At 39.7% G+C, this 20,583-nt stretch overlaps 1 protein-coding gene across 5 annotated transcripts in view; it reads right to left on the minus strand.

Moving 5' to 3' along the window:
- The window catches only part of GOLGB1 (golgin B1), a 90,483-nt gene that overhangs the window by 10,484 nt on the left and 59,416 nt on the right, over window positions 1-20,583 (minus strand). For all 5 annotated transcript variants that reach the window (XM_023214490.2, XM_023214470.2, XM_023214503.2 and 2 more), the window contains 3 exons: window positions 8,217-8,395; window positions 3,301-3,466; window positions 2,907-3,044 (listed from right to left, as the gene is read on the minus strand). In XM_023214490.2, the coding sequence (XP_023070258.2) occupies window positions 2,907-3,044; window positions 3,301-3,466; window positions 8,217-8,395 (483 nt within the window). The remainder of the gene's footprint in view (window positions 1-2,906; window positions 3,045-3,300; window positions 3,467-8,216; window positions 8,396-20,583) is intronic.

Below are 20,583 nucleotides of genomic sequence, written 5' to 3' on the forward strand. Positions count from 1 at the left end.
CTATCTATCTATCTATCTATCTATCTATCTATCTATCTATCTATCTATCTATCTATTTTTGAAACACAGTCTTGCTTTGTCGCCCAGGCTGGAGTGCAGTGGTGCGATCTCAGCTATTGCAACCTCCGCCTCCCAGGTTCAAGTGATTCACATGCCTCAGCCACCCGAGTAGCTGGGATTACAGGTGTGCACCACCACGCCTGGCTAATTTTTATATTTTTAGTAGAGAAGGGATTTCGCCATGTTGGCCAGACTGGTCTCAAACTCCTGGCCTCAAGTGATCCACCCACCTTGGCCTCCTGAAGTGCAAAGATTACAGGCATGAGCCACCATGGCTGACTGGGATTGCTTTCTTGATTTCTTTTCCAGATTGTTTGCTGTTGGCATATATAAATGCAACTGGTGTTTGCCTGTTGATTTTGTATCCTGCAACTTTACTGAATTTGTTTATCAGTTCTAACAGTTTTTTGGTGGATTCTTTAGGTTTTTCTAAGTATAAGGTCAGATCATCAGCAAAAAGGCTAATTTGACCTCTTCTTTCCAATCTGGATGTGCTTTATTATTTTTTTTCTTTTGCCTAATTGCTCTAGCTAGGGTGTCTAGTAATATATTGAGTAACAGTGGTGAAAGTGGGCATCCTTGTCTTATTCTAGATCTTAGAGGAAAGGCCTTCAATCTTTCCCTGTTCAGTACAATGTTATCTGTGGCCTCCATATACTTTAAATAATCTCTAGATTACTTATAATACATAATACAATGCAAATGCTATATAAATAGTTGTTATACTGTATTTTTAAAATTCATGTTTTTTTCCTGAATATTTTCAATCTACAGTTAGTTAAATCTGTGAATGCAGAAACCACCAATACGAAGGGCCAACTATAAATATAAAACCTGAACATCTGACAAAAGAATTAGGGCAGTGGCTTAGAGAACAATCTATGCTGACAGCCCATCTACTACAATCTCATTCTGGGGCCCAAGAAGCAATACTCCTAGTTAGCTGGGGCTCATTCAGAGTGAGACTAAGCTCATGAGATTGTAAGCATCATGAAGGAATATGTGTATCCTTAGTACCTAGCATACAGCCAGGCTCATGGAAGAAAAGTAACAGTTATTAGTTTAATGACTGAATAAGGCTAGGAATGAGGTGCCTTTCTTACAGATGAGTTCTAAAGGAATAACTGTTTCTCACTCAGAATGACAGTGACCAATGCAGTGTTTCTCAACTTCAAGTGGAATTACATATCTCAATAAAGGTGTTAACACAACTCTATCACTTAGAACCCAGTATATAAATATATGTAGTTAAAACTAAAGTTTGTCAAAGACAGATATATTCTTTATTATATATTACATACATGTTTTTACTTCATTTCTTTTTCTGTAAAAACACCAACTGCACTATTTGTAATAGCCCCAAACTGGAGAAGCCCAAATGTCCTTCAACAGAATAGAGATTGTGGTATATGCCTACAATGCAATACTACACAGCATGAGAGTGGAAAAATGACACTATATGCAACGACATGGATGAATCTCACAAAAAAAATGAAGCAATACAAAAGAGAAGGTATGATGCCATTTATATGTAGTTCTAAGTGGGTAGGAGTGAACAGAAGACACAAGGGACTTCTGGAGTTCTGGTATGTTCTGATTCTAGATCTGGGTGCTGATTATATAGGCATCTTCAGTTTGTGAAAATATATCATGCTGTACTTATGATTTGTTTACTTTTCTGTATGTTTTACTTCAATAAAACATTAAAACTTTTTTAGTTGTTACCCACCAAAATGATTTCATCATTAATTAATGGTCCTGAATTTGTTTAAAACACTGTCCTAGACAAATGCCCAATGTGATTCAGAGTCTAATGTTTGGAGAGTAAATGTAACAGAGATGATATGGGAGTCAGTTTACGAAAAAAAGAGACAGGCTAGAGCTGTAAAGGGTGGAACTTCCGGAAATAGCTGATTTGCTGGAAGGGGAACTGCATGGGAGCTGCTCTGGAGTCCCTTTGAAAACTCCCAGACAAATCTACCAATAAAGGGTCTGCAGTTTAACTAATTCATTTGGGCCTGCAAATTTTAAAAACTGCCAAATGTCTCCTCCAAGTTAATAGTGTAGTCTCTGATACTTCAGTGTCAATTAGTTGAATTTAACTACATTTAATAAGTACCTTCTATATATGCAGTCACTGTGCTTTTCCACATGCATGATCACGTTTATCTCAGACTGACTTCCTCCTAACACCTCAGGCAAGTTACTTACTACTCCAGGGCCTTTTTCCTCATCTGTGAAAATAGCCTAGTGATCTTTGTAATTTTTGGATCACAGATCCCTTGGTCAACTGATGAGTTCTTGTGATGAAAAGCTTATACACACACACTATTGTGCATACAATTTTTGGGCATTCTTGACTCTCCTCAAAGCTAATCTCTGGACTTCTGATTCTGATTGATCTCTAAATATCTTGTAGTTCTATCATAGACTACTTAGCTGAGTTCCTCTCAACAGGGCAGAACTAGGGCAGGTGCCACTAAAGAATATTTTGAATAGCCAGGGAGCAACAGGAGGACAGTTCTTAAGAGGGTGGGGTAAGGAGTAGCCTCAGCATTAATACAAGTGATACAGGTCAGGGGGAAGGCTTCCCAAAGTAGTTGGTTTCTTTACTCTTACTCTCTGAATTTATCCAATCATTCCCAAGGACTCACCAAGGGCAAAGAACAAGAAATGGCCCTGTGTCCAGTGCTTTGGAATAAGCACCCAGGTTCTGAGAAAGGTGAAACTTGTGTACCCTAAGATATGCTACAGCTGGGACTCTATGCTGAATCAGCTTCTATTTGCCTTCTTGTTCCAGTCATGGAAAAAAGAAACTGAATTCCAGTCTAACAGGAAACACTTACCTTGCTGTTCAGTTGCTGAATTCTTAATTCCTTTTGGTGAATTTCCTTTAAGCTGTCATTGAGCTGGGTCCTGAGAAGTTCTGTCTCATAAATCAGATTTTGTGACCCATCTGGGGAAGCTGATGTCTCTGGGGATGCCTGCCAGGACACAAACAGTGATGAAATTCTCTCCTAAGATTGCTTATGCTTAATTCCTTCCCTCTAGAAATCCTGTCCGCCCCATAGGAAGTCATAAGGTGGCTTATGGGCACTTAAAAGTGGCAGATACTTAATTTGTAGGAAGCTGATGCTTTCTGGGTTAGTGCCTTGAAAAAAAAAAAAAACCTTCTCTGCAATCATTATCATTTGTTCAAAAATTTATCTCTGAGTAACAATCAGCATTGAAATTACTCACCTGTCTTTGGTATTGCACTTTGAGGGGCTGAGCCTGGGAGGAAGAAGACCTCAATTCCCTTATAAGATTCTGCAGATGACTGAGCTGCTGATCTTTATCTGAAATAGCCATAAGGTACTGTTCCTTCATTCTCCTCTCATGTATTTCCCAGGAACTCTTCTCCATCCTAGAAAAAACATGACATAATCACAAGTAAAAATATATGTGTAGCTGGGCATGGTAGCTCGCACCTGTAACCTCAGCACTTTGCTTATCTTCAGAGTTACTCAAATCTGGAAGGTAAAGAAAGAAAGGCTAAGAAAAAGGTGGAAAGAGAAAACGTGGGGAAAAAACAGAAATCTTTTTTTCTCTATTTCCTTTTCTCTTCCCTAAGGGTCAATTATATAAGGAAATAAGGAAAATAAATATCCTTTTAGATTGCCATTAGAGGAAATTTAAAGAAGAAAGGCTGCAGGAAATAAGCCTTTAGAGGCCTTTAGAGCTTTGCAGCTCTTCTTAGGTTTACACTAGTAGCTGAACACTTTAATATTTCTGTAGTTCTAGGTGATGTGGCGATAAGATGAGAGGCATTAAGCGATGCTCTGACACGGTACCAATCACCTTTGGAGGACCCTGAATTCAATGCTCAGCATTAAAGTGCATCTAAAGGACACAGCAAGCACCTAAACTTTTGATGATAAATTAAGATTCTAACAGAATACAGCTGGGGTGCTAATCCCTGAAGAAAAATGGAGGTCAAAATGGAGCAATTTATCTTTTCTCTTGAGATTCAATTTCGAAAAGAAGAAACAAATTTACATTTCTAGAGAGCAAAACTCAGTTGCTTTGCCTCTTTTTTTTTACTTGCTCTGCAATCATCATCATTTGTTTAAAGAAAAAAAAAAATTCTCTTGTATTATCTGGGGAAGCTGCCAACTCCATGCAATGAGCTTGATAAATTTCACTTATAAGCAAGTCCATAAAGATGTTAAATATGAAAATCTTTTAGATGTAATTTTACTCCATAACATTTAAATCATTGAATTCTAAAAAGCATTTTGCTATATCAATGTTGCTTAAGGTTTAAAATCTTGGGTGTCTGAACATTAAGAACTCTCTTAGAGATGTTATGATATTTATACTACATTGTCAGTTGTCATTCTAGTGGCCCCTTGTAAGCTGGATAGAAATTGAGACTCCAACTCATATTTTCTGTGTTCATTTGCCTCTTGTCCTCTAACATTGGTGAGACAAAGCAGGTGCTGTGTGATCAGCAGCAATGTCCAACATGGTAATTCTCCTTTTAATATCAAATCTTGAAAGCTTTTTGAATTTGTTTTTCTTTTTTTTTTCTGAAACAGGGTCTCACTCTGTCACCCAGGCTAGAGTGCAGTGGCATGATGTTGGCTCACTGAAACCTCCACCTCCCGGGTTCAAGCAATTCTCCTGCCTCAGTCTCCCAAGCAGCTGGGATTATAGGCGCATGCCACCATGCCCAGATAATTTTTGTATTTTTAGTAGAGATAGCCAGGCTGGTCTTGAACTCCTGACCTCAGATGATCCACCCGCCTTGGCCTCCCAAAGTGATGGGATTACAGGTGTGAGCGACCGCGCCCAGCCAAATTTGAATTTATTAAGGCAGCATGAACCATCTTAAGTTAAACAGTAACAACCTCCCCAAAATGAGGCTGCAACAACTAGACCTGTTTTTATACACTAAGTGTTTATTCTTGGGATTAAATTTGTTAGAAAAATTGAATTTAAAAAAAATCAGAATTATAGATCCTATCTTAATTTCTTCTGCCATGATAGCATTGTTATTGTTCTGTTCCTTAAAAAGAAGAGCTAGGATTTCTGGTTCGAGACAAAATAAAATAGACACATTTCTCCTTATTCCTCCAACTAAGGCTGAGCATCCCTAATCAGAAAATCAGAAACACTCCAAAATCCAAAACTTTTTGGGCACTGCAATGACACTCAAAGGAAATGCTCATTTAGATAATGCATATATTCCAAAATCCAAAAAAATCCACAATCCAAAACACTTCCAATCCCAAGCATTTCAGATAAGGAATACTTAACCTGCATAGATAAAACCCTTTGGCCTTATAAATAAAAACAAACATAAGAAAATTTAGAAAGATGAAGGTGGCAAACCAGCTAGGGATCCCCAGACTTGAGGAATGACATGGTGGTAAGTTCCTTGGTTTACCATTTGTATTCTGCATATCCCAAACTGGATACTGGAGAATTCCATGACCCAGAAACACCAGTAACAGGTTTACTCTGTCTTGCCAAAGGACCAGGAAGGGACAGTCTAGTTAGACAGAGACATTCATGATAATAACCACCATACTCCAGACAAACAACATGGAAAAACCACAGTATCTCACCACTCCCATTAACAAAGACCTGGTAGATAAGCTAGTTACATTCTTGGCTGGTGATAACAAGGTACACCTCACCCTCCCTACTGAAGTAGTGTCAGAAAAGGCCAAGTATGGAGCTTGGGCTCTCACGACCACCTAGTGCTAAGAAGGTTCCTCTCTCCGACTGCCCCTCCTCCCCCGACTCCCACTGTGGTATCACTGGAGGCAACATGTGGAGCCTGGACATCCACCTCCACCATAACAAGGTTGATAAGGTACTCTTCCTTGTCCCTGCAGAGGTGGTATCAGAAGAGACCAAGTGGGGAATCTGGACTTTGAGTACCACCCAGGGGTAACAAGATGCCCCCCTTCAACCATTCCCCATAGTGTCAGTGGAGGCTAAGCAGACAGTCTGGACTTTCACTACCACCTGGCAGTAATGAGGTGCCCCTCTCCAATCCTTCCAGCACAGTATCAATGGAGGCCATGTGGGCATCATGGACTTCCACTTCCCCTGGCAGTATCAGGGCATCCCTTCCTTCTAGGGGTATCAACGAAAGTTGAATGGGGTGCCTGGAGTTCACCATCCACCTAGTGTCTTCCTTCCTCTGCTGGTGTGGTGTCAGTGAAGCCTGCTAACACAGAAGATTCAAATAAGACTGAAAGTCTTATAATCTCCAAAATGTTCGGAATATAACTAAAAATCACTCATCATACCAAGAACCAGGAAAACCACAACTTGATTAAGAAAAGGAAATCAACAGATTATAACATTGAGGTGACACAGATATTAGAATTATATGACAAGAATTTTACAGCAGCCATCATAGAAATGCTTCAACAAGTAATTACTAACATACTGGAAAAAGTATAAAAAGCTTCAGCAAAGAAAGAGAAGATGTAAAGAAGAACTGAATGGAAATTTTAGAACTGAAAAATACAATATCCAAACTAAAAGGCTAACTCACTGGGTGCCACAGCAGAATGGAGGTAGGAAGCAGAGAACTTGAAAATCAAATAGAAATACCAAATCTGAATGATAAAGAGAAAATCATCAATAAACTGGATTTCATCAAAATTAAAAAGACCCTGTTGAGGGAGATAAAAGATAAACTGCAAATTGGGAAAAAATATTTGCAAACCACAAATCAAACACAGAACGCATACCTATAATATATAAAGAATGCTTAAAACTTAACAGTAAAAAGTTAACCCAATTAGAAAATGGACAAAAGACACGAACAGATATTTCATCAAAGAGGATATACGGATGTCAAATATGCAGATTAAAAAGACGTTTGGCCATTATGCAAAGTGGTTTTGCAGTTTCTTAAAAAACAAAACATTCACTTACTATATGAGCTAGCATTTGCACTCCTGGGCAATTATCCCAAAGAAATGAAAACTTATGTCCACACAAAAACCTATATACAAATGTTCATAGTAGCACTATTAGAGTAGCTAAAAATTAAAAACACTATGCATGTCCTTCAACAGGTGAATACAGTGGTATATTCATAATATGAAACATTATTTATAATGAAAAGAATGAACTACGATACATACAACAATACTGATGGATCTCAAGGGCATTATGGCAAATGAAAAAAGCCAATTTCATACAGTTATACACTGCAAGATTCCAGTTAGAAAACATTCTAAGCCGGGCACAGTGGCTCACGCCTGTAATCCCAGCACTTTGGGTGGCCGAGGCAGGCAGATCACGAGGTCAGGAGATCAAGACCATCCTGGCTAACACGGTGAAACCCCGTCTCTACTAAATATACAAAAAAATTAGCTGGGCGTGGTGGCGGGCGCCTGTAGTCCTAGCTACTCGGGAGGCTGAGGCAGGAGAATGGCATGAACCTGGGAGGCGGAGCTTGCAGTGAGCCGAGATTGCGCCACTGGACTCCAGCCTGGGCCACAGAGCGAGACTCCGTCTCAAAAAAAAAAAATTCTCAAAATGACAAAACTGAAAACAGATTAGTGGTTGCTAGGGGTTGAGGATGCAAGCAGGGTAGGGAAGGGAGGAAAGTGACTATAGACTAGTAGCACAAAGGACGTATTTGTGGTGATGGAGTAGTTCTGTATTTTGGTTTTGGTGGTGCTTACATAAATACACATGTCACAAAATTATATAGAACCACACACACAGATACTCAAATGCATGTAAACATGGTGGAATCTGAATGTGGTCTGTGAATTGTACCAATGGCAGTTTCCTGGCTTTGATACTGTGCTACAGTTACATAAGATGTTACCACTGGAAGAAACTGGGTGAAGGGTACATAGAAGCTCTCTGCACTATCTTCCCAAATCTACAATTATTTCTTTTTTTTTTTTTTTACAGGCGCCCGCCACCTCGCCCGGCTAGATTTTTATATTTTTTAGTACAGACGGGGTTTCACCGTGTTAGCCAGGATGGTCTCGATCTCCTGACCTCGTGATCCGCCTGTCTCGGCCTCCCAAAGTGCTGGGATTACAGGCTTGAGCCACCGCGCCCGGCCTACAATTATTTCAAAATAAAAAGTTAAAATGAAAAGAGTTGAAAAGGAAGGATTATCGTACCTGAGCTGATGCAGCTCATGCTGCCAGGAGAGGTTTTCCTGCCTGAGTTCTTCTTGCATAATCTGAAATGTTTTTGTCTTATCTTGATACTCCTGAAGTTGAGCCTTCAGTGGACGTAACTCTGTGATCTCTTGATTAATCTGTAAGTATTGCTGCTGCAGATTCTTCAATTCCTTCAGCTTTAACCAAAGGGAAAGTAAAAGGATTATTTGTCACATCTCATTCATCTAACTATAAGTAATTGGTAGCTCCCTACTAAGTAGTCAGACACTACAACATGAAACCAGCACCCAGCAGTCCACTGACGACATATCACTGCAGCATAAGTCTCTAAAGTGGTGAAATACATGCAGCTAGGCTGATGGAAATCACCCATGGAGCTGCCATCAAGGCTGCAGGGTCTGACTATTCCTGTAACTTCTACTCCTTTTCCTGGCTCCTAAGGTCCTAAGTTCACTTTAGGGCTATAATTCTGACGTGGGGTAGACTTAAGAGACCTTCACTGTGTGGTCACATCCTAAAACAAGAACTAGTCATGTGTCCTTGTTAGGGTTCTTAACTTCCCTACAGGCCTATCAATCTTAATTGTAGCTTAGTGGATACTGATTATAAAGAAGGCACTGCTGCTCAGTGGTTAAGGACACAGGCTCTGGAGTTAGATATTGTACTGCTTCTTAGACGTGTGACCCAATGCATGTTCTTCATACCCTCTAAGTCTTAATTTTCCTCATCTATTAAATGAAGATAATTATAGTACCTTTTTCATAAGAATATGAGAAGTAAATAAGCAAATTAATGTACTTCACACATAAAGTTAGTGATGATGACAGACTTGCCTTTAATTAGCAACACTGCCTACCTACATTTCAGATATATTTTCAAGCTCTTCATCTCCAATACTCATTAAAAGCTTAGTAATACTTGGGAGAAATAATATCAGGACATCTGGGCAAAGATGGGGGTCTTGTTCACATACCTCTTTCACCCACTTAGAAACATTGCTAAAGCTAAAATAATAGCATTTTTTAAAGCACAAAACACAAGAACAGGAAAAACAATAGAGGAATCAGCAACAATAAAATTAATTTTGGAAGCTGAAAAGCAGATGAGTAAGTGGTAACTGACTTAACAGATCTGAGAAAGCAGAATCTAGAGCTGACAGTAAGAAAATCCAAGAATCAGTAGAACGTACTCTGCAGAATCTTCAAAAGGCTCAGGAATTAACAGCATCATGTACCTCTGGAAAATACGGTGATGGGGGTGAGAGAGAGGTGATAGCTGAGATAAGCAGGTCTAGATGAAAGCTGCTTAAGAAGCAACTTTTTGTTTTTGGAGAGATGCAGTCTCAGTATGTTGCCCAGGCTGGTCTCAAACTCAAGGGCTCAAGTGATCCTTCCACCTTGGCCTCCCAAAGTGCTGGGATTACAGGCATGAGCCACTGCGCCTGGCCAGAAAACAACTTCATCCATAGATCCCCTCCTCAGCTCCACACTTTTTGTTACTCCAACAGACAACTAATTTTATTCTCTGGAGAGGTAAAAGCAGTGTCTGTGGACTATGGCACATGAAGCACAGTTGCAAGTAAGGGTACTGTTCCAAATACAGTGAATGCATGCTTCCTGAGTGCTTGAAGCCTTTCCTCTACTGAACTTGAAGACTGCTGGTAAAAGACCTTTTCCCTCCACAATGGAAATGAGAAGTCTTCTCTTTAAAATCTGACCAGCCCAAGAGAAACTAAAGATACTGAGATAAGGGCTACCAATAAGCTCAATATCATGCAATGAAACTCCATTGGTAGGTCCTACCCACAAGCTTTTAGACCCTCCCCTTAAACATGAAGAGTACATCGAGGATTAACCTTCACCTGAAGAATGGCTAACATTAAGGAAGGGAAGAAAACCAACTGGAGAAGGTAATTTAGAAGAGATTATCAGGGGAGAAAATGTAATGTACTCAAAGATTTAAGAGATAATATTGTAAATAAGAAACATTATAGCATAAATTAAAAATTATAAAGAAAAACTCATTATAAGAAAATGTCAAAAAACAAAACTATGACCACTAGCCTTAGAAAAAGAAGTTAAGGGATCCTGAGCAAGATGGCCGAATAGGAACAGCCCCAGCCTCCAGCTCCCAGTGCGAGCGACACAGAAGACGGGTGATTTCTGCATTTTCAACTGAGGTACTGGGTTCATCTCACTGGGGGTTGCCCGACAATCGGTGCTGGTCAGCTGGTGCAGCCCAACCAGTGAGAGCTGAAGCAGAGTGAGGTATCGCCTCACCTGGGAAACGCAAGGGGGAAGAGAATCCCTTTTCCTAGCCAAGGGAAACTGACACACACAACACCTGGAAAATCGGGTAACTCCCACCCTAATACTGTGCTTTACCAAGGGTCTTAGCAAACGGCACACCAGGAGATTATATCCCCTACCTGGCCCGGAGGGTCCCAAGCCCACAAAGCCTCCCTCATTGCTAGCACAGCAGTCTGAGATCTAACTGCAAGGCAGCAGTGAGGCTGGGGGAGGGGCGCCCACCATTGCTGAGGCTTAAGTAGGTAAACAAAGCCACCTGGAAGCCTGAACTGGGTGGAGCCCACCACAGCTCAAGGAGACCTGCCTGCCTCTGTAGACTCCACCTCTGGGGACAGGGCATAGCTAAACATAAAGCAGCAGAAACCTCTGCAGATGTAAATAACCCTGTCTGACAGTTTTGAAGAGAGCAGCGGGTCTCCCAGCACGGAAGTTAAGATCTGAGAAAGGACAGACTGCTTGCTCAAGTGGGTCCTTGACCCTTGAGTAACCTAACTGGGAGACAGACCCCACTAGGTGCAGACTGACACTGCACACCTCTGAAACGAAGTTTCCAGAGCAAGAATCAGACAGCAATACTCGCTGTTCAGCAATATTCTATCTTCTGAGCCTACGCTGCTGATACCCAGGCAAACAGGGTTATGGAGTGGACCTCAAGCAAACCCAACAGATCTGCAGCTGAGGGTCCTGACTGTTAGAAGGAAAACCAACAAACAGAAAGGACACCCACACCAAAACCCCATCAGTAAGTCACAATCATAAAAGACCAAAGGCAGATAAAACCACAAAGATGGGGAAAAAGCAGGGCAGAAAAGGTGGAAATTCAAAAAATCAGAGCACATCTCCCCCTCCAAAGGAACGCAGCTCATCGCCAGCAACGGATCAAAGCTGGATGGAGAATGACTTTGACGAGTTGATAGAAGGCTTTGGTTGATCAAACTTCTCAGAGCTAAAGGAGGAACTATGTACCCAGTGCAAAGAAACTAAAAATCTTGAAAAAAGAATGGAAGAATGGATAACTAGAATAATCAATGCAGAGAAGGCCATAAACAAACTGATAGAGATAAAAACCATGACACGAGAATTATGTGACAAATGCACAAGCTTCAGTAACCGACTTGATCAACTGGAAGAAAGAGTATCAATGATTGAAGATCAAATGAATGAAATGAAGTGAGAAGCGAAGTCTAGAGAAAAAAGAGGAAAAAGAAATGAACAAAGCCTCCAAGAAATATGGGACTATGTGAAAAGATCAAATCTACGTTTGATTGGGGTGCCTGAAAGTGAGGGGGAAAATGGAACCTACTTGGAAAACACTCTGCAGGATATCATCCAGGAGAACTTCCCCAACCTAGTAAGGCAGGCCAACATTCAAATTCAGGAAATACAGAAAATGCCACAAAGATTCTCCTGGAGAAGAGTAACTCCAAGATACGTAATTGTCAGATTACCCAAAGTTGAAAGGAAGGAAAAAATCTTAAGGTCAGGCAGAGAGAAAGGTCGGGTTACTCACAAAGGGAAGCCCATCAGACTAACAGCAGATCTCTCGGCAGAAACTCTACAAGCCAGAAGAGCGGGGGCCAATATTCAACATTCTTAAAGAAAAGAATTTTCAACCCAGAATTTCATATCCAGCCAAACCAAGTTTCATAAGTGAAGGAGAAATATAATCCTTTACAGACAAGCAAATGCTTAGAGATTTTGTCACCACCAGGCCTGCCCTACAAGAGACCCTGAAGGAAGCACTAAACAAGGAAAGGAACAACCAGTACCAGCCATTGCAAAACATGCCAAAACGTAAGGACCATCGATGCTAGGAAGAAACTGCATCAACTAAAGAGCAAAATAACCAGCTAATATCACAATGACAGGATCAAGTTCACACATAACAATATTAACCTTAAATGTAAGTGGACTAAATGGTCCAATTAAAAGACACAGACTGGCAAATTGGATAAAGAGTCAAGACCCATCAGTTTGCTGTATTCAGGAGGGCCATCTCACATGCAGAGACACACAGAGGCTCAAAATAAAGAGATGGAGGAAGATCTACCAAGCAAATGGAAAACAAAAAAAAGCAGGGGTTGCAATCCTAGTCTCTGATAAAACAATGAGAACAAAGATACAACATACCAGAATCTCTGGGACACATTTACAGCAGTGTGTAGATGGAAATTTATAGCACTAAATGCCCACAAGAGAAATCTGGAAAGATCTAAAATTGACACCCTAACGTCACAATTGAAAGAACTAGAGAAGCAAGAGCAAACACTTTCAAAAGTTAGCAGAAGGCAAGAAATAACTAAGATCAGAGCACAACTGAAGGAGATAAGAAACACAAAAAACCCTCCAAAAAATAAATGAATCAACGAAATTGATAGACTGCCAGTAAGACTAATAAAGAAGAAAAGAGAGAAGAATCAAATAGACGCAATAGAAAATGATAAAGGGGATATCACCACTGACCCCACAGAAATACAAACTACCATCAGAGAATACTATAAACACCTCTACGCAAATGAACTAGAAAACACAGAAGAAATGGATAATTTGCTGGATACTTACACTCTCCCAAGACTAAACCAGGAAGAAGTTGAATCCCTGAATAGACCAATAGCAGGCTCTGAAATTCAGGCAATAATTAATAGCCTACCAACCAAAAAAAGTCCAGGATCAGATGGGGTATAAGGAGGAGCTGGTACCATTCCTTCTGAAATTATTCCAATCAATAGAAAAAGAGGAAATCCTCCCTAACTCATTTCATGAAGCCAACATCATCCTGATACTAAAGCCTGGCAGAGACACAACAAAAAAAGAGAATTTTAGACCAATATCCCTGATGAACATCGATGCAAAAATCCTCAATAAAATACTGGTAAACCGAATCCAGCAGCACATCAAAAAGCTTATCCACCATGATCAAGTGGGCTTCATCCCTGGGAGGCAAGGTTGGCTCAACATACGCAAATCAATAAACGTAATCCAGCATATGAACAGAACCAAAGACAAAAACCACATGATTATCTCAGTAGATGCAGAAAAGGCCTTTGACAAAATTCAGCAGCCCTTCATGCTAAAAACTCTCAATAAATTCGGTATTGATGGAACGTATCTCAAAATAATAAGAGCTTTTTATGACAAAGCACAGCCAATATCATACGGAATGGGCAAAAACGAAGCATTTCCTTTGAAAACTGGCACAAGAGAGGGATGCCTTCGCTCACCACCTATTCAACATAGTGTTGGAAGTTCTGGCTAGGGCAATCAGGCAAGAGAAAGAAATAAAGGATATTTAGTTAGGAAAAGAAGAAGTCAAATTGTCCCTGTTTACAGATGACATGATTGTATATTTCGAAAACCCCATCGTCTCAGCCCAAAATCTCCTTAAGCTAATAAGCAACTTCAGCAAAGTCTCATGATACAAAATCAATGTGCAAAAATCACAAGCATTCTTATACACTGGTAACAGACAAACAGAGAGCCAAATCATGAATGAACTCCCATTCACAATAGCTTCAAAGAGAATAAAATGCCTAGGAATCCAACTTACAAGGGATGTAAAGGACCTCTTCAAGGAGAACTACAAACCACTGCTTAGTGAAATAAAAGAGGACACAAACAAATGGAATAACATACCATGCTCATGGATAGGAAGAATCAATATTGTGAAAATGGCCATATTGCCCAAGGTAAGTTATAGATTCAATGCCATCCCCATTAAGCTACCAATGACTTTCTTCACAGAATTGGAAAAAACTGCTTTAAAGTTCATATGGAACCAAAAAAGAGCCCGCATTACCAAGACAATCCTAAGTCAAAAGAATAAAGCTGGAGGCATCACGCTACCTGACTTCAAACTATACTACAAGGCTACAGTAACCAAAACAGCATGGTACTGGTACCAAAACAGAGATAAAGACCAGTGGAACAGAACAGAGACCTCAGAAATAATACCACACATCTACAGCCATCTGATCTTTGACAAACCTGACAAAAACAAGAAATGGGGAAAGGATTCCCTATTTAATAAATGGTGCTGGGAAAATTGGCTAGCCATAAGTAGAAAGCTGAAACTGAATCCTTTCCTTACTCCTTATACAAAAATTAATTCAAGATGGATTAGAGACTTAAATGTTAGACCTAATACCATAAAAACCCTAGAAGAAAAGCTAGGTAATACCATTCAGGACATAGGCATGGGCAAGGACTTCATGTCTAAAACACCAAAAGCAATGGCAACAAAAGCCAAAATTGACAAATGTGATCTAATTAAACTAAAGAGCTTCTGCACAGCAAAAGAAACTACCCTCAGAGTGAACAGGCAACCTACAGAAGGGGAGAAAATTTTTGCAATCTACTCATCTGACAAAGGACTAATATCCAGAACCTATAAAGAACTCAAACAAATTTACAAGAAAAAAACAACCCTATCAAAAAGTGGGCAAGGGATATGAACAGACATTTCTCAAAAGAAGACATTCATACAGCCAACAGACACATGAAAAAATGCTCATCATCACTGGCCATCAGAGAAATGCAAATCAAAACCACAATGAGATACCATCTCACACCAGTTAGAATGGCAATCATTAAAAAGTCAGGAAATAACAGGTGCTGGAGAGGATGTGGAGAAATAGGAATACTTTTACACTGTTGGTGGGATTGTAAACTAGTCTGACCATTGTGGAAAACAGTAAGGCTATTCCTCAAGGATCTAGAACTAGAAATACCATATGACCCAGCCCTCCCATTACTGGGTATATACCCAAAGGAGTATAAATCATGCTGCTATAAAGACACATGCACACATATGTTTATTGCAGCACTATTCACAATAGCAAAGACTTGGAATCAACCCAAATGTCCACTAGTGACGGACTGGATTAAGAAAATGTGACACATATACACCACGGAATACTATGCAGCCATAAAAAAGGATGAGTTTGTGTCCTTTGTAGGGACATGGATGCAGCTGGAAACCATCATTCTCAGCAAACTATTGCAAGAACAGAAAACCACACACAGCATGTTCTCACTCATAGGTGGGAATTGAACAATGAGATCACTTGGACATGGGAAGGGGAACATCACACACCAGGGCCTATCGTGGGGAGCGGGGAGGGAGGAGGGATGGCATTGGGAGTTATACCTGATGTAAATGACGAGTTGATGGGTGCTGACGAATTGATGGGTGCAGCACACCAACATGGCACATATATACATATGTAACAAACCTGCACATTGTGCACATGTACCCTAGAACTTAAAGTATTATAAAAAAAAAAGAAAGAAAGAAAGAAAAAGAAGTTAAGAAAATCTGTCTATGAGACAAAGAAAAAAAATTTCTTAGACATTAAGAATAGAATGGCAAAAATGAAAAAAAATTTGGAATCAAAATACGAAGGTGAGAAAATCTTCCAGAAATACAGCAAAAAAAGAGAGAAAAGGTAAGAAAATTAGAGAAGCAATCGAGAAGGTCCTACATCTAAATAACAAAAATTTCAGAAATAAGACAACAGAGAAAAAGGATAGAAGAAAATGGTAAAAAAAAAAAATTCAACGAAATTTCCAAAAAGCTGCTAGTATGATTTCTTAGATTCAAAGGACTAGTTAGCATGATGAAGAAAAAAAGGCCTATACCAAATTATACAATCAAAAAATTTCAGAATAGGGGAGCAAGGGAGGGAAGGTGGGGTGATGGGAAGGGAAGTGAGAAACAGATGACACACAAAGGATCAGGAATCAGAATAGCTTTAGACTTGTGAACCACATATAAGCAAAAAAGCAATAAACCAATGTCTTCACAATTTTGAAGGGAAATTATTTTCAGCCTAGAATTCTATGTCCAACAAAACTATCCATCAGGTAAGAGAGATAAAAAGACATTTTCAATACATTTACCTTCCATGTATAATTTCTTAGGGAGCTATTGAATGATTTATTCCAAGAAAAAGATGGCACAAAATCAAGAAAAGGAATACATAGAATAGATGAAATAGGAAATGAAAGGTGAAGGGAAATATTCTAGGATAGAAAGTGTATCCTAGGAGCACAGGGCCACTGGTTGATATAGAAGCAAATCAGGTACTCCACGAGAATTTTCTTCCTGAAGATGAAATTTATGGGAATAAACATCTTGAGAGGAGATGTGGACAAATGGCCATAAATCTGAGATTAAATTACATTAAGTGCAAAGAAAACTAAGTAGCAACAATAACAAAAACTGTTATTAATCTGGGAAAAACAGACTCAGGAAAATAAAAGTAACATGTCTCTAATGCTCTAGTAGCATTTGTAGTCATAAAAATGTAACTCTGAATTGGTATAACCAAAATTAAAATTAAATTATATCAAGAAAATGAGGAAGGTCAGGCACGGTGGCTCACGCCTGTAATCCCAGCACTTTGGGAGGCCGAGGTGGGCAGATCACAAGGTCAGGAGATTGAGAACATGCTGGCTAACACAGTGAAACCCCGTCTCTAGTAAAAACACAAAAAATTAGCCGGGTGTGGTGGTGGGCACCTGTAGTCCCAGGTACTTGGGAGGCTGAGGCAGGAGAATGGCGTGAACCCAGGAGGCGGAGCTTGCAGTGAGCTGAGATCGTGCCACTGCACTCCAGCCTGGGCGACGGAGTGAAACTCCATCACAAAAAAAAAAAAAAAGAAAAAGAAAAAGAAAAAGAAAAAAGAAAATGAGGAAGGGGTTTGTATTAAAATGTGCACACACTGGCTGGGTGCAGTGGCTCACGCCTGTAATCCTAACACTTTGGGAGGCCAAGGCAGGTGGATCACGACATCAATAGATTGAGACCATCCTGGCCAACATGGTGAAACCCCGTCTCTACTAAAAATACAAAAATTAGGTGGGCATGGTGGTGCACGCCTGTAGTCCCAGCTACTTGGGAGGCTGAGGCAGATGAATCACTTGAACCCAGGAGGTGGAGGTTGCAGTGAGCTGAGATCGCATCACTGCACTCCAGCCTGGGGACAGAGCAAGACTCCGTTTCAAATAAATAAATAAGTAAAAAGTGCATACACTAATAGGTTTTACTGTGAAAGCAGGGGGAGTAGAGAGCTAAACCCTGTTAGTGTAAAGAAAGTCAATAGTTGATGCAACAAATGAAGAGCCAAAAATGCAATATAAGCATGATATTTAGATACAGAGGAAATACTGAAGTAAGCTAAAAGGTTTGAAAGCAAATTGCCTCAGAAGAAATGGGGTTGATGTAGTACTACTCTTAGCTTTTCCCACCAAACATTGTAGAATTTAGTGACTAATTAAATATGTGCCGTATAACTTTATTTTTAACCCAAACCCCAAAACGTATTTTTGTTTTGATTTAAGGCAAAAACATATTCCTTTATGCAATCCATTCACTCCTCTAGTCTAGATACTAGACTAGAGGTATCCTAGAATGGATCATCAGAAAACTGTGTGCTTGGGACTGCATTTTAGCTCCTTGGAGTGGTAGTTTTAGTGAACTGGACATAATTCTTTTGCTATGCACTTACATTAAGGGACAGCTAAATAAAAACCCTAAAAAACACATTATTATATTTACTGTAGAGAAGTAATGGATGTTTCACAACTGCATAGTGTTCTCTTTATGGGATCACAGAAGAAATTTCTTACAGGCCTCAATACTTAAAGACTATTCTTGTCTTGAGTAGATTTTTCTTTCTCCTTTTCTCCTAGACAATGAATACTGCAGTTCATGCACATAGTTTTCATTCCCTCTTTCTGATGGCTAATAGAAACCTCAGAGCAAACTATGGATCCCACTTTCTAAAACAGTACAGGACATAGTAACTTCCCCTTGGGACACTAACCTTACTCCTGGTTTAATCTTTTTCTAGCCTATCCTCTTTTTCTCTTCCATCTCAGTCCCTTTTATTTTACCTTGAAAAACTGTTTATATGCTACCCCAAATCATTTTCAAAATGAGGAGCGCATAGATAAATACAGGCACCCCTAGAGATATGCCATCTGCTTAGTCAATTCTATGCTAAAGATGTACAAACAAGTATAAGACATGACACTTACCAGGAGTTTGCAATCTAATTGGGGAAATAAAAAATAGTGTATAGAAATTAAACACACGCGTGCGCGCGCGCGCACACACACACAATATGGCAATATGGGACAAATGGTAAGTAAAGTACTAGGGAAGTACAAAGGCAAAAGACAATCAGGCAATCACGAAATGTAAGCAGAGGATTTGAGCTCTGGAATGACCTTTAAATAGTGGGAAACAGATACTCAAAAAGGGAAAGCAATTGGGAGAACATTTTGGCTGCAGATGATAATATGGGTAAGTAGGAAGTACCAGGTATGATTATTGCGTACTGAGTAGATCAGTTTGGCGTGAATGAAGGGTATGAGTAAGGAGCAGTAAAAGGGAACACTGGAAAGGTATGGATAAATTATAGGGTCTTGACCGGGTGCGGTGGCTCACACCTGTAATTCCAGCACTTTGGGAGCTGAGGCAGGTGGATAACCTGAGGTCAGGAGTTCAAGACCAGCCTGGCCAATATGGTGAAACCCCATCTCTACTAAAAATACAAAAATTAGCTAGGCGTGGTGATGCATGTCTGTAGTCCCAGCTACTTGGGAGGCTGAGGCAGGAGAATTGCTTGAACCTAGGAGGCGGAGGTTACAGTGAGCCAAGATTGTACCACTGCACTCCAGTCTGGGTGACAGAGCAAGACTCCATCTCAAAAACAAACAAACAAACAAACAAAACAAAAACAGGGTCTTAAATGCCAGACTAAAGGGGGTTTGAATACTAAGTCTATTCTAGAGATAGTATAACTTTTAAATATTTTTAAGTAGTGCAGTAATAAAATAGAGTTTCAGAAAGACTTATTCGGCCATGGTCTGAAAATACTGGAGAGATGATAACCTGGAAGCAACATTATTACAACAGTTTAAGGATAAAGTGCTAGCGCTTATCTTAGGATATTGAAGATGGAAAAGAAAAATATTTGAGGCACATTGTAAATAAAAGAGTGATACATCTTGAGGGTTAAATAAAATAAAATCACAGTTATGAGCCTTTAAGAACAGAATAATATGACTGTGAATTACAGAAACATGAAAATAAAAAAGTTGGCTTGGCTGTAACTATCTAGCAGACAAAAATGTAAGTTGAGTGTGCAGTGTTTATAACAGATAAGAATAATAAAGCAATTCATGGAATTAAACATAGTTAGCTAATTCAGAATCTATCCTAAAAGCTCCACGAAAAAAGATTTTGACTTAGAAGATAATGAATATCAGCATGTCATAAATTACAGTTTGAGGCACATACCGTCCTGATGAATAGAACCTTTTGTATTTACGTTCTGAAAAGACAGACAAAAGGCCAAGCTCTCAGGGCAAAGTCAACTGAACTCAAATTATTTAAAAAATATAAACAGGTATGCGTATGTTGGAAGTCAAAACCACAACTGAACAGAAGGGCTTTGTTCAGATTACAGAAGGGGAAAGACTGTCTATAAATATAGGATATTAAGTGAAATAGGAATGAATACAATTACCTACAATGAAAAGGAAAAACTGACTCTACAGTTAGGTGAAATAATCTTTTCACTAGAGCTAATCTTAAAAATCAGAATTTTCAGATTCTGGGTATGGGTCACATTTCAAAATGGAAAACCCAGCCTTTCAAAACTCCATTTATTTCCTATTTGGCCTATTTTCCTACAAATACAAAGCCTTGACAGAGTTAAGAGACTATCATGAAAGTGAAGACAGTAACGTTGCAAAGTAGAATCCCCTAACAAGCCAAGAGTGGTGGCTCAAGCCTGTACTCCCAGCTATTTGGGAGGCTGAGGCAGGAGGACTGCTCGAGCCCAGGAGTTCAGTAGAATCCCCTGAGAACCTGGCTTGGCTCATACAGTTCATTTTTGCCCCTGAATCATGGGAGACCTGGATTAAACTCCTGGCTCCTACTAAAAGCTGTCAAATGTCAGCATTAGGAAGCCTCTTTAGCTTTTTCTCCCATTGGAAATGTTGGGTATTAAAAGGAAGTGGGTAAATGGTTCAGCTTGCAAATA

The sequence above is a fragment of the Piliocolobus tephrosceles genome, chromosome 2, assembly GCF_002776525.5.
Source record: "Piliocolobus tephrosceles isolate RC106 chromosome 2, ASM277652v3, whole genome shotgun sequence".
Taxonomy (NCBI): Eukaryota; Metazoa; Chordata; class Mammalia; order Primates; family Cercopithecidae; genus Piliocolobus; species Piliocolobus tephrosceles.